At 52.7% G+C, this 13,902-nt stretch overlaps 2 protein-coding genes across 2 annotated transcripts; one reads left to right on the top strand and one right to left on the bottom strand.

Moving 5' to 3' along the window:
- The first annotated feature begins 5,429 nt into the window (after positions 1-5,429).
- Positions 5,430-10,034, top strand: CSUI_010044 (uncharacterized protein). Its single transcript, XM_068070151.1, has 7 exons — positions 5,430-5,823; positions 6,019-6,151; positions 6,633-6,684; positions 7,014-7,035; positions 7,500-7,836; positions 8,381-8,608; positions 9,604-10,034. Exons 1-6 carry the CDS (start codon positions 5,738-5,740, stop codon positions 8,573-8,575), a joined length of 825 nt encoding a protein of 274 aa, XP_067917874.1. The 5' UTR covers positions 5,430-5,737; the 3' UTR covers positions 8,576-8,608; positions 9,604-10,034.
- A 336-nt stretch (positions 10,035-10,370) lies between these two features.
- On the bottom strand, positions 10,371-13,693 carry CSUI_010043 (uncharacterized protein; the record flags this gene model as incomplete). Its single annotated transcript, XM_068070150.1, has 4 exons — positions 13,622-13,693; positions 12,911-13,017; positions 12,000-12,061; positions 10,371-11,356 (listed from the first exon to the last, which is right to left on the bottom strand). Exon 4 carries the CDS (start codon positions 10,671-10,673, stop codon positions 10,371-10,373), a length of 303 nt encoding a protein of 100 aa, XP_067917873.1. The 5' UTR covers positions 10,674-11,356; positions 12,000-12,061; positions 12,911-13,017; positions 13,622-13,693.
- Positions 13,694-13,902: the final 209 nt, after the last annotated feature.

Genomic DNA, 13,902 nt, shown 5'->3' with positions numbered 1-13,902 from the left:
GGCACATACGTAATGCTTGTGCGCTGTCGAGTGTCGAGAGAGTCGAGAGACAACGCACAAGCATTACGTATGTGCCGTGCACACATTTGTGGGGTTTATTGGAGTACGAACCTATTTTACAGAGTTTAACAAGGTACAGACGTGTGTCTGTGAAAGCACATGGAAAAGCTTTCACGCATATGTATAATATATATGAAATTAGTAGGACTATGCGACCTATTGATACCCAGGGCGGCTATGCGCCCGATGACCCAGTCATTGAATTCAATGTATATATATATACATATATAAATAAATATATGTCCATAGACGCGGTGTATGGACGTTGATCTTAACTACGTACATATATGGAATGCACGGAAATATGCTATGACTGAAAAAGGTGATGACAGACACGACAGTTCGTTTCCAAAGCCGTTACAGAGGAAGATCTATCGTCACTGACACTAACAGTCGAGAAGGCGAATATATGTACAAAGGTGAGTGACGCCGTGGAAAAAGTTACCTGTTTACCGTTTTACTTTCCTTTGTCAGGCGAAGACCGCCCCGTTTCACCCCTGGCTACATACCCACAAAGGTTCCCGTGCAGCCGCCAAATTGGTTTTTCAACGCAAACGCGACAAAAAAAAAGCACATTGTCAGCAAACCGAGCAGGTACGAGAACTCCGTAAACCACGAAGCCATCACTACTAAGATGTCGAAGTTGACACGTTCAAGCTGGTTAGGGTAGGTGCCACACTTGATACGTTCGCTAGTGCTGTGCCGTTGTTTGCAACTGACACATTGATTATATAGGTGAAGAGGCGGAAAAGAAGGTCAATGATCAACCCAACAAAGCAGACAGCGGCAGTAAGCGTAAGAAGTGCGACAAGTACGTAAACTCCATAGTCCTTTCGAGGCACATCAGCAAAGTACTCTCTTAACCAGGATCCTACCGTGTGCTCAGGAACTCTGTCAATTTCAGCCGCATTGTTATCCGCACGGGGAATTCCAGTGAACGGGATAGACGACGACAGCACATTAACCGTGACACACAGTTGCTGGTTCTGCCCAGGCGCCGAGTCAGACAGTGACCTTGCGGTCGCTGACCCAGCACCTTTCTCAGTTAGGCCAGTCTGTGTCATACACATCCGTATAATGCTCGCGACTCCCCACAGCAGCAATGCTGTTACGAAAAAAGTGACGGCTTTAAGAATCCTCGATGCGCTGCTCCCGGACGACTTAGTTGAGGAACCCCTGCGGAACAGTCTCCCCGACGTCGAGCTTGTCGGTGACAGCCGTTTTCCCCTGTGGAAGCTATCGCCCCTTCCTTGCACTGTCCCTCCTAGGTTTTTGTAGAAGTAACGCCTGCCACTAGGAACAGCTCTGGCTCCCTCCTGCGCCAGAGTCCCGGGCCCCTTGTATGGACTGTCCGCACCGTCCCTGGACGCCGCACCAGAGGACTTCATTGTCGTCGCAGACAGCGGAACCGACCACAAGGAAAGCAGCAAGCAGGCTACTGCAGGCAACACTGCAGCTTTCGCCGAAGAGTGGCTCATTTTCATCTGGAGAATCGGATCGATCCCAAACTAAGCGCCTTGCCTCGATAAGAGGGAGTCCCGCCTCCAGGGCAGTCCCTTTCCCTCCGAAGGTCAGACGAGGAATGAACACGGACGCAGTCGAAGATCCCACGCAGTCATGAACAAAACGTTTCACTGAGAGGTGAGATGGGCGAGGATTCTACTTCAAGTTAAGCTGCTGAGACTCGACACGCACACAACAAGTCGCCAAACGGCGATGGTGATTGCCCTGAGGGCCGCGGGTCTGCTCGTGGCGGTCTGCGTGGAAGACCGACGACCACCTTGCGGACCGCCGGCCCCGGTGAGTCGGGATGCCCGCACTCCAGTCCGTCCAGCAAGCCTGCCAAGATGGTTCGCCAAAAGAAGACAGATACATACCGCTGCTTTTTTTCTACTAGCCAGAAAAGCGACTGTCTGTACGCCTGCCGCATGTTTCCAGCGAAGACGAAGGGAGAGCCACCATAGTGAACAGTCGCTGCCGTGTGACAATCCTGAGCAAACCAGTAGCGAGGGCGAAGATCCCTTAACAGCAGAAGCTACACATGGCACGACTTCAGAGAATTTCCGACGACTTCAGATCTTCTCGAACGCAGAAAGACAAGCTCTTTGTTGACCAGACACGCAACTGATAAGTACTGTTGGAGTCACCATGCGCGCGAAATTTCACTGTCGTCCGGATTCCAGCCGCCAAGGGGACATCGAGATCTCTGTGTTAGGCATCTGGAACTCAATCCCGACCGACCCCGAACATCAAGAAGTAAATCTGCTTCTGGAAGGACAAGAGGACACAGAGACGTAGCAGAACTTAGTTCTTTCCTGTGGCGGGTTACTGCCGTCGCCAGTGTAACTTAGAAAACCCCCCCCAGTTCTGTCCGTAGCATTCCCCGCGACTGCGCGACCGGTTTGGGCTGGCAGAAGGAGTGCTCTAAGCGATATCAAATGAAGGCCAGCCGGAGCTCCCCGGGCGCCCAATCTCCCCCGAATGCAGTTACTGGGAAAAAGACGTCCGCGCTGTGGAGGTGCGTGAAAACGAGTGACGGGACTGGTGACGTGGCCGGCAAGGCGTTGAAAACGTTAGCAGTGTGTGTTTCTCCAACGCGGGGAAGACAGCGGGTCGTACCGGATCGGTTGCGTGACGGCGTGGTGTGGTCAAAAAGCGGCAGAAAACCTATCGTGGTGTTAAACTCGCACGTGCCCCCATCTGGCCAGTGAGAGCGAGACTAGTGCAGGAGCGTGGGTAGACCAGTGAGGACGCGATTTTGGAGCCGTGACCTGGGACCTCTTCACCGTTAGGTGAGTTACGCAACGCTCTCTGTTCGGTGACTTCGGACAGTCCTTCTTCCGTCTTCTTTCAACGTCTCCCGGGACTTCTGACCGTTGCCGACTAACTGGTTGTTCTTTCGGCTTCTCGTCGAGTCGAGCTTACCGGGAAGTGTCCGGCGCGCCCTGCAACTTCACGCTAACTGTCTTCCTGTCATTACTTTAGCACTCCGTCTCCCTCTTCCCCGAGGAGCCCGGCCGGAAACAAGACGGTCCGGTAACTCCCAAACTCCGAGTTAGAGAAATACTGCGATATTGCGACATCGGGCATGAAAGCAGCCGGCACGACTTCCTCATCTAGAGGAGAGTCCGCTCGGTCGAACGATCTGGCACATCTAGCGCGGTCCCCGCCGAGGAACCAGACGCTGCACGGGCGACTAGTCCAAACACTACGAATCAGTGAGGCCACTGCAGCAGGCACCGGAGAAATCCTGCGTAAAAATCGAAGAGCGAAAGATCAACACCCGGGCAAGCGTAGGCGACAAGAGGACCAGCTCCAGTTGGCCACTGAGAGAGAAGTGCGTGCTGAAACAGAGATAGCCGCATCATCTCGAGAACCACAGAGCTACAGTTAGAGAGGGAGAACCACCTACACGGGCAGTAACATCGCGAAGAGCCCCCCTGTCAACTGGAACCTATTTAGACCCTCAGGCGGCCTACCCGTTTGACAACAGCATGGACCCGCAGGAGTGGATCATTAACCTAAAGACAGAAAGACACTTTGGCCTGGAGACGACTCGGAGGTAAAGACCTTGCTGGAATATTTACCCGGTCAGTACCACGCGGAGCTGCGTTCGCTGTCCGAAGCCGGTCCCCGGTATCCCTCGACGACCCAGTACGATACCACGCCGAGAAATTAGAGGATCTCACGAGCGCGATTGTGAAACCGACCTCAAAGCGAGGGGACTTACTTAAGCGTCGGCATTACAGCGACAAGATGAGCGGAACAGCACGAAAGCGCATGTCTTCGTCGTGGCAACGAAATGCTGCGCCGTGCCGATACTCGGGCAGCCGCCCAAAACTTCTTACTATGTTATTGCGTCTGCAGAAGAAGCTACTTTAGCAGAGAACAGAGTCAGGCTCAAGTGGGGTCTTTTGCGCGAGAGAGTAGCTTCGGGAACGGAAGACGGGCGCAGGCCCCCCTCAACGCGTCCTACTCGCAAGGCGCTCGGCACAGCGGGGCCGGTGTGACGCGTGTGGAGCAGACGACGACTGGACAAAAGACAGCCCAGATCGGAAGAGAGGACAACGGTACAGTGGTTTCAAAAGAGGGGCGCCCATGTCTAGAGCCTGCAAGAGAGAAAGACACCCATCCTCGGACCACGGGTTTCCAGACGCGCCTCGACGCTGTAAGTGTGGGGTTCCGCCGTGTCACCAGAGACTTCGCGGAAACAGAATTGAGCACGTCTGCAGATTTCATCCGAAGAAAAAGAGAACGGCCAGGGATCGGGGAGCCCAGACGAACTGGCAACACACTATTGCCAAGAGGTGGGAGAGGTCTGGTGCTGAGGCTGTCGGAAGGGGGCCTTGAATGCGTCAGAGCCTAATGCCGGCCATTCGCAACTCCTCCCGATCCCCGCCAAGAAGGCTTCATTGGCCTGTACTGCTGAACGAGAGAGGAAGGAGCACGAATTTGGCGAAGCAGGAATCTTACCGCAATGTATGGTATTGACGGTCATTACATTGAAGGTCTTCGCGGCAAATGCTGTTGGGCACTGAAGCCGAAGAAAAGATTTTGATGATGACGTAGCCGTGCAGTTGCTGGATGGTGGAGTTGCATTCGGGCCTGCCGGCCAGCAAAGCTGGCCTATGTTTTCAGCTCGACTTAGATGCGTTACTGCTGGCGGCGACCACGGTAGCGTTATGCAAATTTAACTCGCAACTCTCCGAGATAGAGTTGTGGTGAGGGGTGTTACAGTGGGAAGCGATTGTGAGCTTTGGCTTTTAATTTCCTGGTGACATTTATGATAGACTCCGTTTTTAGGTGCGTCAGATTCGCGAATCTCCCCGACGTAACTCCACCGTTACTAGGACGGTGCAGTTACGCCGAACGACAGAAGAAACACGGGCAGAATCCTTTTTTTCCGGGTACTGGTTTGAAACCATCCGGTACTACCACGTATAAGATGTACTGCACAAGTCTAAACCCTCGGGTCCTACGCGACACTTGCCCGAGTAGGGCGGGCAATCGATAGCACTGCGCCCGGTGGGCTTGACACACTTGCTTCACGACCAGAACAGAGCGCTCACCGCAACGCGTATGCATCGCCAAGGCATAGCTACGGCGAAAGACTCTGTCCTCAAAATGAGAGAACGATGCCTCTGAGGATTAAAGCGATCCGGCCTCTCGAAAGGAAGAGCGAAGCGTTGTTCAAGTAGGGGTGGCAGTCACTGGGGATCGGCTTCGCAAAAAAGAGCGTAATCGTTGTACTCCGCTTGGCCGCGAACTCCCGAGACATGAGCTGTGACGGTATGTACTGGAGCTCGGTACTATCCAGGGGCAATGGATTCTACCAAGATCGCCGGCGCCCCCAAACACTTTTGCTTTCCCAACGATGTTTCAGTCACCTGAACTGCAACTTGTCTACCTGTGTAAAAACGCGTAGAACCGCCGCCCCTGATTGCCAGCTACGCGCCATTCGGCCCCGCCCGGCTAGCTCTGTCAGCTTTCCCGGGGTCGCTTGGTGTGGCTGAGATTCTCCCCCATGCGAGCCATGGGCAGAGCTCCACGATGACGAACACAAGCGTGCAACGTCTTCCATTCTCTCCGAGCCGGGGTAGCGCGTACCTTTTTTTTTGGTTGAAATACTGCCTCTGTTTTGCACTGAGGGTCGCTTCTCTGAAATTTGCACCTCAGGATGCCCGAGACATCGCGATCAGTGACATGCGGATCTGGAGACAGGACACGAATTTTGCCTCCGCCGAAGTATCTGTGCCACTTATGGTGAGTCCCCGGGTCTCGTAGCCGTATCAAGCAGTGTAGCGCACGGAGTCCTCTACTTGCCGTTTTGCTTTTTGCGTCTCATGGTACCACCTGAGGGAGAGTCGATGTCACGAGCAGACATGGTGTTGGTGTCTTTGAGGCTGCCACTTCCTTTTAGCTTGTGTGACTGTGTGGACGTTGCTTGACTCGGACCAGCGGGAAGCTCTTCAGCTCGTTTTCTCTCGACCTTCACACTCGGAGCTGCCGTAGAAAAAAGGGAAAGCAGGGTCTCGCCGCCCCTCCTGACCTTTCTCCTACGCCTGCGTGCCGTCTGGAGTATAATGCTTGGGTGAGGGGTGAAGCTGAAGCCAGCTGCACCCGTTCTTGGATCTACAGGCCGCGTTCTGACCCCGGGACCAGGTAGCACTGCCTGACTGTGGTTGCTCTGCCTGACGCTGGTCTGCGTACGATTTCGAGCTGGTAGAATTTTCTCTAGCTATATAGAACTCCGGAGTCGTAATGGCGGATTGTCACGATCATAAAGAGAACACTCAAAACCTTGCTGGGGTGACGCCGGCCGAATTCTAGCCAGAGTGGTGCTTCTTGTGCTCTGCAGCCATACACAGGCGGAACACCCCTACACCTGAAGTTTGAGTCAGAATCTCTCAGTCACCCTCTTTTCATGAGAATTCCGCACCATGCACACGGCACGACCGTCCACCCAATCTGGCCCGGTGTGCGTGGGCAGTCATCGTCCTTATACCTGTGTACTCATACTTACGTCGGCGGTGAAATTTGCCTGTGTCTATCTTCACTTTCTGTGCGTCCAGGCTGCAAATATCTTGTTGAATAAAGATATTCTTCTCCCCTGCCCACTCTGCGGTGAGATGCGCTGTCGAAGCTAGGGAGATCCTTCCTGCTTTCAATTGACGTGAAGATCTGTTAGGACGGCGAAGCCTTCTGCGTGCCTCGTGTCCTTGAGCACAGCAGTACCAGTGTCCGAACACCCATCTGTCATATACTCACGTTCTTGCGACTGGGATTTGCGTGACAATGCCTTCCGCTTCTGGAGGCCCGGGTTTACAACGCGAAAATATTCCCGACCTCTAGAATTTTGCTTCCCTCGAACACTACTGCGACACCTTCCTCAAGCACCGGCTGGACTTCTTGCTTCAGAACTTCTTCTCAAATGCATTTTTCTTTGTTCACAGGCCTTTGCGTTCTGCCTAACCGGTGTGATTCGGGAGCTAATCACGCTCTTCTAAGCAGCATCAGCTTTCTCGCACCGGACACGGCAGGGAGCACTCTCAGAGAGCGCGATGGACGAGGCTTTCAACAGATCGGACACCGATTTCGTTTACGGACGCGGCTAACTCGAATAGTCTTCAGCACCGATTCTTACTAGCCTGAGCAATGCTGTTAGGCGTCCTGACGTCGCGATTTTAGTGACTGAACGGTGGTGTCGGGAGTCACACAAGTATTTTTTTCATGATGACGGAGTCGGGATTAGAGACAGAGCCTGTTCACAGTCTTCCTGGTGTCGCTCCATGGAATTCAAGTTCCTTTCCTCAACGAAAGCACCTCACTAGGTAGCACAGTGGGCTCGTGGCGCACAAGGTCGTCTGCACTAGCATTACCGTGCTGGAACATCGACCCGTTTGCAAATGCCGCGCTTTGTCCGTACTCTATTTGTACAGGATATCGGCGCATCTTTGGAAGTGTCGGCAGCGGTGCCCTTCTATCCTTGATGAGTCCTCCTTAGAGATAGCTGTGACGGTGGGAGTCCCGGCCAACCCCTACGAGCAGTCTGGTTTTTTGGGAATCCCGCTAAGGCGGCAGGAAAGAAGAGAGGAGAAAAAAGAGACCGCCCTTGTTGATTGTGGTACTCCCTCCCAGAGTGGTAACCGGGACACGAGACGGCACGCAGATGACCAAACAAGATCTCCGACAGCCGAAGTGGAAAGAAAAGCAGCCTTTGCGAGCTGTGAAAGGGGAGGCGGCACCGGAGCCCGCAGGCTGCGCCAGATAGATATGGTTGGTCTACGGAACCATTTTTCCCGAAGTGGATGAAAGGAACCTCCCGGCTGTATACCAGACCATAAACTGGGACACCGGCACCGACTGCTTGAAAACGGTTTAGCTCCACTCACTAGTTTCGACGCAGAGAAAGTAAAAAACGCCTTTCTACAGAGTATGGAGAGAAGCGGGCGACCACCAACAAAAACCACGTCTGCACATTTCTCATGGACTGCACCGGCTGCCATCTTGCCGGCGAAAGAGCCGCCCAGTGTACGAAACGCTCTCTTCAGGCACACGAAAGCAACCGTCATGTGCGCCGTTGAGTCCGCGACTTCGGCTTTTTACGCCAGAATATACAGAGAGACTTTTCACGATTTGGTTGTTGACTACCGTGTCCTAAACAGTGTACAGTGGGACTCTAAGGATGCTCAGCTACCCTGAAGTCCCCGGTCCTTCACTCTCCGGCTGTATTCTAGTGCCGCGCCTACATTGTGCGTGGTTTGTTCTCTATTACGATTGAACGGGCGAACAGGAGTGGCTTGTTTCTTTCTTTTTGCAGGCCAGGTCCCTCAGTTTCTGCAGACGCGGGCCCGTTCACATGTGCGGTAGCCGGCCAGCTTCGAGGACCAGACTGCTACGCGAGTACGCAGCCGAAGAAGAATTGCAAGCCAATCGCACACTCTTATTCTGGCAACGAAAAGGAGCGGCTGAGTATTTGCGGTGGATAAACCGCTCGCCTGCCCTTGCTGAGTAGGCTCTGGTGTATGGGGTCAGGTTGGGCTCCAGGGTAGGTGCAGCTTGGGCAAGCGCTTTCGGCTATCGTGCAAGCATCTTTGTGCGTATTTGGAGGACACTGAAGAGCAGTCCCTTTCCAGGTGTTGCCTTAGTTGGGCGGGGGCGTAGGTCGTTTCTCTGAAGCTCTTTTCAAGTTCCAGTTGTGTAAGGTGTCCACACGCACCTGAAAACCTCGCCTACACGCACCTTTGTTTCGAAGGGACAACCAAGAAGCACCTAGTGCAGACAGCTCTTGTCACGGGTGCTCTCGCGTACCATGATGCTACAGAGAGGCACCGGTTTTTCAGCCCAACAAGAAAGAGGCCCCTCTGTGCGGTGCGACTATTTTTGGCTGGCCAAGGTGCCGAACGTGACCGGTTAGGGATGCTCAGCTGCGGTCAGTCTGTTTCAACGGGCTGGTTTCGTCCGCGCGCCCGTTCGTGCCACCACCGGGTACTATGCTTGTATGCATGCATCTGCGGTTGTAGAACACTAGCAACACCCGTATGTGACACATTTACAGTGTGTACGCGCACGTGACAACGTGACTGGACACACCACCATGGAAATTCCCGTAACTGCCCGTACTCTTTGGGAAGAGCAGGCATCCAGTGAGTAGCCACGACCGGGGATGTATCCGTTAGCGCTCTCCGTGTGAAGGCAGAGCGCGCGCAATCTCAAGTCGGTGGGAGGTTATCTTGAAGTACTACGGAAGAACTATTTCTCGGACAAAGGAGTGGCAGCGCCTTGCCGTGGTGTGTGGGGTTTTCGGTGGCCACACCTACGTACACAGCTCTGGTTTTGCACATATTGTGCTGGTGACTGAAGATGCTGTGGTTCACGTAGTCGTAGGAATGCGCGCCTGTTCCGGAAAAAAGGGGTAGGTGCGGCATAGCCAGGTGCGGACTTGTTCAAGTGCGGGGAACGCAGAGGGAAAACAAACAGATATTACTAACTACGCTACTCTTGACCGCACGCAGGAGGTGTACGAACGGTGTGCGTACGCAGACGGGAGTACGCGTTTGGAGGCTTCCGAGAAACGGTCAAACTCGTGGCGTCTGTACAAGTGCTGTTCCTGCCCATGAGTGTCACCAAAAATCGGGCGACTGAGGCTAGAGAAAGCTGCACCCGCAGCTGGAGGACCCCGGAACGTTGACTCCCCTTTCTGCTTTGACAACTCAGCAGCTGCAACGCAATAATGCCATTAACCGTTGAGCAGAGAACAATAGCAGAACCCACAGCTTGTTGACCTGGTATGTATGACGGGGAGCTGCCCAGGGCCTTCAGCGAGGGCCAGCAAGAAGAGAGTTCGAAGATTACTGTTGGGGCTGTCACCTGGGCGCGGTTTCCGCAGAATTGCAGCGCCGCCCCGTGCACTCTTGAGAAGCCGATTCTGGATTGTTCTGAGCTTGTGGGTTTTTTCAACTGAACTGACTGCAAAGGACAGTGAGTGTCGGCCTGTGTTGAAACACAGGCAACCGTGTTCGGGATCCGCGTACGCAGGCTCGTGCTCCGGCACGACACCGCACTGAACTGCAGCTGTCTGAAACATCAGTCTGTATCAGGCTAGTTGGGGGAGTACTGCAGGGCACACCACCGGCCTGACAGCGCACCCCGAACAAAGCAGTCGGTGAAAACACGCAGCTGCTGGAAGGGCCCGTGATGTCTCGTGCATGCCTGCTAAAGGAAACCTTGGGCATTGCGCGGTACTCGTGCGAGAAATTCTAGAAATGAATCTGATACCTAGGGATTCTAACGGTCACATTCGCCGTTGATCAGGGCTTTACAGAAGATGTTAGACAGCTCAAAGACAGGTGGGTGAATCGAGAAAATACATCGCTCAAACAGTGTACAGAAATGAAAGAAAACTCGTTGCTTCCTGCAACAGTCCCTCGATTTCGCTTGGAACACACTAATGCGCTTCGCGCGGCAAATACAACTGGATTCATTCTTGTACACTCCACCGTGTTATGTGAAAACAGTTCTGAAGTACTTTCCACTCCTTCCGTTGAACGTACAAAACTGAGGGCGCTTGCACAATAGGTGCGGTAGGTACAAAGCCACTGTACACACGACATTCCCGGTGTTTCCGCGCATCGACACACGCACAGCCCTTACGCATATACTTTGCGATGTAAGCGTTACCTCGTGAGGACGACTGGGTGGTCACTGCTAACGTGCACAGACGCACCTAAGCGCACGTGAGGGGAGACGCATGTATATGTATACGCTTAGCTGACATCTGTCCACCGTACTCAAACTCGTGTTGAGCTCACAACGCACCCTTAGCAAGAATCCCTCGGTGGTAGAGGCTGCGGCACTCACGCCCACCCGTAGCCCCTTCGTTTCTCCCCCGAGACACCAAAACTTTTTCCACAAACAAGTGTGTACACATCTTTTCCTATGGCACTGGGGAATCTCCCAGCCCCCTGCACTGCCACTGTCGATCCCTGCAGACAGTTCACTGGCCGTCACAGACACACACACACGTCCAGTGTACGAGTCAGCACTAACACCGACACAGCACCACTCAAGAGACTACTCATCACCTCAGCAAAGTGAATGCTTCCTTTTCCCCCCCACAGGGCTCGCTGTGAAACGTTGTTCTACATCAAACTAGACAAGTCGACAGAACAGAGACCTTTCACAACGCCTGCAACGGAAGCTTCTTCGGGAGGAACCAAGACCTGAGCAGACGCCTGTTACGCGATACGCATCGCCGCTTGCGAGCGCATCTTCGAATACGGGGCCGGGTGCTCCGCTGAACCAGTAACACCAAAGACAAAGCCAGATAACTCACGTGCATCTGTCCGAGAGAGAATGTAGAAAGCCGGCGTTGCCACAAAGGTTCCTTTTCTAGGCATGGAACACGAAAGTCTCCGCCATGGGAATGTCTGCTTAGGGGAGACGCTTGGGTTTTCTTCGCAACCAGAGCTCACGCCTCATGTAGTATCTACTGCTGCCAGGCACAACTAGTTAATGTATGTGACATCTGGTAATTGCCGTAGCAAGCCGTAACCCTTCTCACAAGCAGGCGCCGACATATTCCTGATTAGCTTGGGTCGATGTCTGTGCCCTTCACGATGAGGGAAATTCACTAACATAGAAAGCTTCTCTATGAGAGAACTGGCGACCTCAGGTGATGAAATGCGACAACAGATGGTAAGAACAACATCATTCACTCGAATGAAGACTTCCGGAGAAACTCCCGTGACTTGCTTTGCTAGCACCAGTTGAAAATACGATGTACGCACGCCAAATGTGTCTAGCCGCTCCAGAAAGTGTCAGAAGCACGTCAGAAAAAGCGCCGGACCGAACAGTAAGTAGTCTTGACACGCAAATCTACACCAGACAAAATACCTTTTTCGCGCGTAGGTGTGCATGAAAGCAAGAGGACTACTCACCAATCAGAGTGATGCGATCATATCGCTGCCAGTCAAGCTTGTCATTCGACCCCTTCCATGATCTGTACATACAACCGAGTCCATAAGAGAACACAAGCTCTCTCCACCGCTGCTACCGAGTATAGAACGGAAGTCTCTCTTTTCTGAATTCAACAGAGCTATTCGTCAGAGCAGAGAAAGATAAAACTCACTGCATGCATTGAACGAGGTGTCTGCTTTCAAATATATTCACACACTGAAAAGAAGAAAATCAAACGCAAGAGCAATGCATTCAGACAAAGCCGTAATAAGAGGCTTCGAATGAGAGCACTCAAGAGCTTCGTCCTCTCCAGCCTTCCTTAGCTCCAGTCTAGGCTTATTTCTCACCAGGATACCACACAAGAGAGTGGTGTGTCTTCATCTATATGTAAAACGTAAACAGACGGCAATGAATCCTAGGTGAAAATTAAATACAGACAGCAAATAGACATCCAGCTGCCCACCGGTTGTGCCCGAGCATCGAGAAAAATGTCTTCTTCGGGGCACCCGATCGCGAAACATCCATCTTAGAAAGAGCACAAGAGGGATGACAACTTCATGTATCCATTCACACACAAGGCGCCTCAATCAAGGTCAGGTACCTATCTCACTCCAAAAACCTAGAAGCACGTCTCCTTCTCCCAAGTGTCTGTGAAGTGCCGCTCGTAGATTCGTGAAGCACCATGCCACAGGAGTCAATATGGTAACGTACCATGTTCGCCAATGGGTGGATCAAGAAAGTTGAAAAAGCAACCGAGCACGAAGCTGTGCGAAGTCACGTGACCCTCCTTCAAAGGGAATGAAACTGCAGCAAACGAGTGGGTGTATCTACTGTGGTTGGCCAAAAAAGAAACATGCGATATCCCCGACCCCTCCAGCAGTCGCATCCTTACCGATTGCAGTCAGCATACTGGAAGAAAGTACAGTTATTCCAGAGAGCCTTCGGAAGAAGCAGTTTCTCCTTTACCTTCCTCTTGATTTCGTTCAGGGTGTCATCAGGCTGTATCAGAGAACGACGCAGGCAAAAGTGGATAGACACGTAAACGCCCGACGCCTCGGGTGTGATAAGAGATCACATCAATCTCATAACAAGGGCACGGTAACGCCTCAGAACTACTCATGCCAACAACCAGTACATCCTTGCCCGCTTATCCATTGCGACACACAGACAGACGGGACTGAAGAGCTACGCACACGCAATTATATAGTAAGTCACAAGCATGCAGAGAGAAACCTCTGACGCCAAACAGGTGAGGTGTACAGTTGGAAAGAAGTGCGCGTGTCAATATAACCGCGTGGAGGGACGGGCAGTGGTAACATCTGCTCTCTGTGACATTATGAAGCGGGACAAGGAAAATTCTATGTACTCTTTCGTAGCCTTGCCGACTCAGATAATGTAGTGTCAGCGGCTTCATAGATTGTACGTCTCTCCCCATGGCCACTGTGTCCTATCCTTCTACCCCGGTAGATCCACTTTCATACATGATGCAGATAGTAGGTTGCCGCCCATCTGCAGCGGAGCGCAAAAGAGTTTTTGAGCTGAGACACGTCTGGGCAAGCATTAGAACCTCCCTTAACAATCAAACAGACACCACTGAACTTACGCGGACAAGAATTTCGAAAGGTGAGCCGAAATACTCCTTATCGCTAGGGCTCTGGTGGGCAACCTGTAGAGCCTGAAGAAGACCATGAAGAGTTAGGAAAGAAATCGAGAGAAAACTGCTGATGATAAGCAAAAAACAATGTACACGTGTGCCGTCATCTTAGTGGCAGTTGACGGGGAGAAAGTCAACAGAAGTAACACGAGCGCACTAGCTACGAAGAAACCGGCAAGCGCGACTGTCCTTCAGGGCAACAACGTCTCGGGTCTCTCGAGCCTAGACAA

This window comes from Cystoisospora suis, assembly GCF_002600585.1.
Source record: "Cystoisospora suis strain Wien I chromosome Unknown contig_6596, whole genome shotgun sequence".
NCBI lineage: Eukaryota > Apicomplexa > Conoidasida > Eucoccidiorida > Sarcocystidae > Cystoisospora > Cystoisospora suis.
Note: the sequence above shows the minus strand (reverse complement) of the source record. Positions and strands in the feature narration are given on the sequence as shown.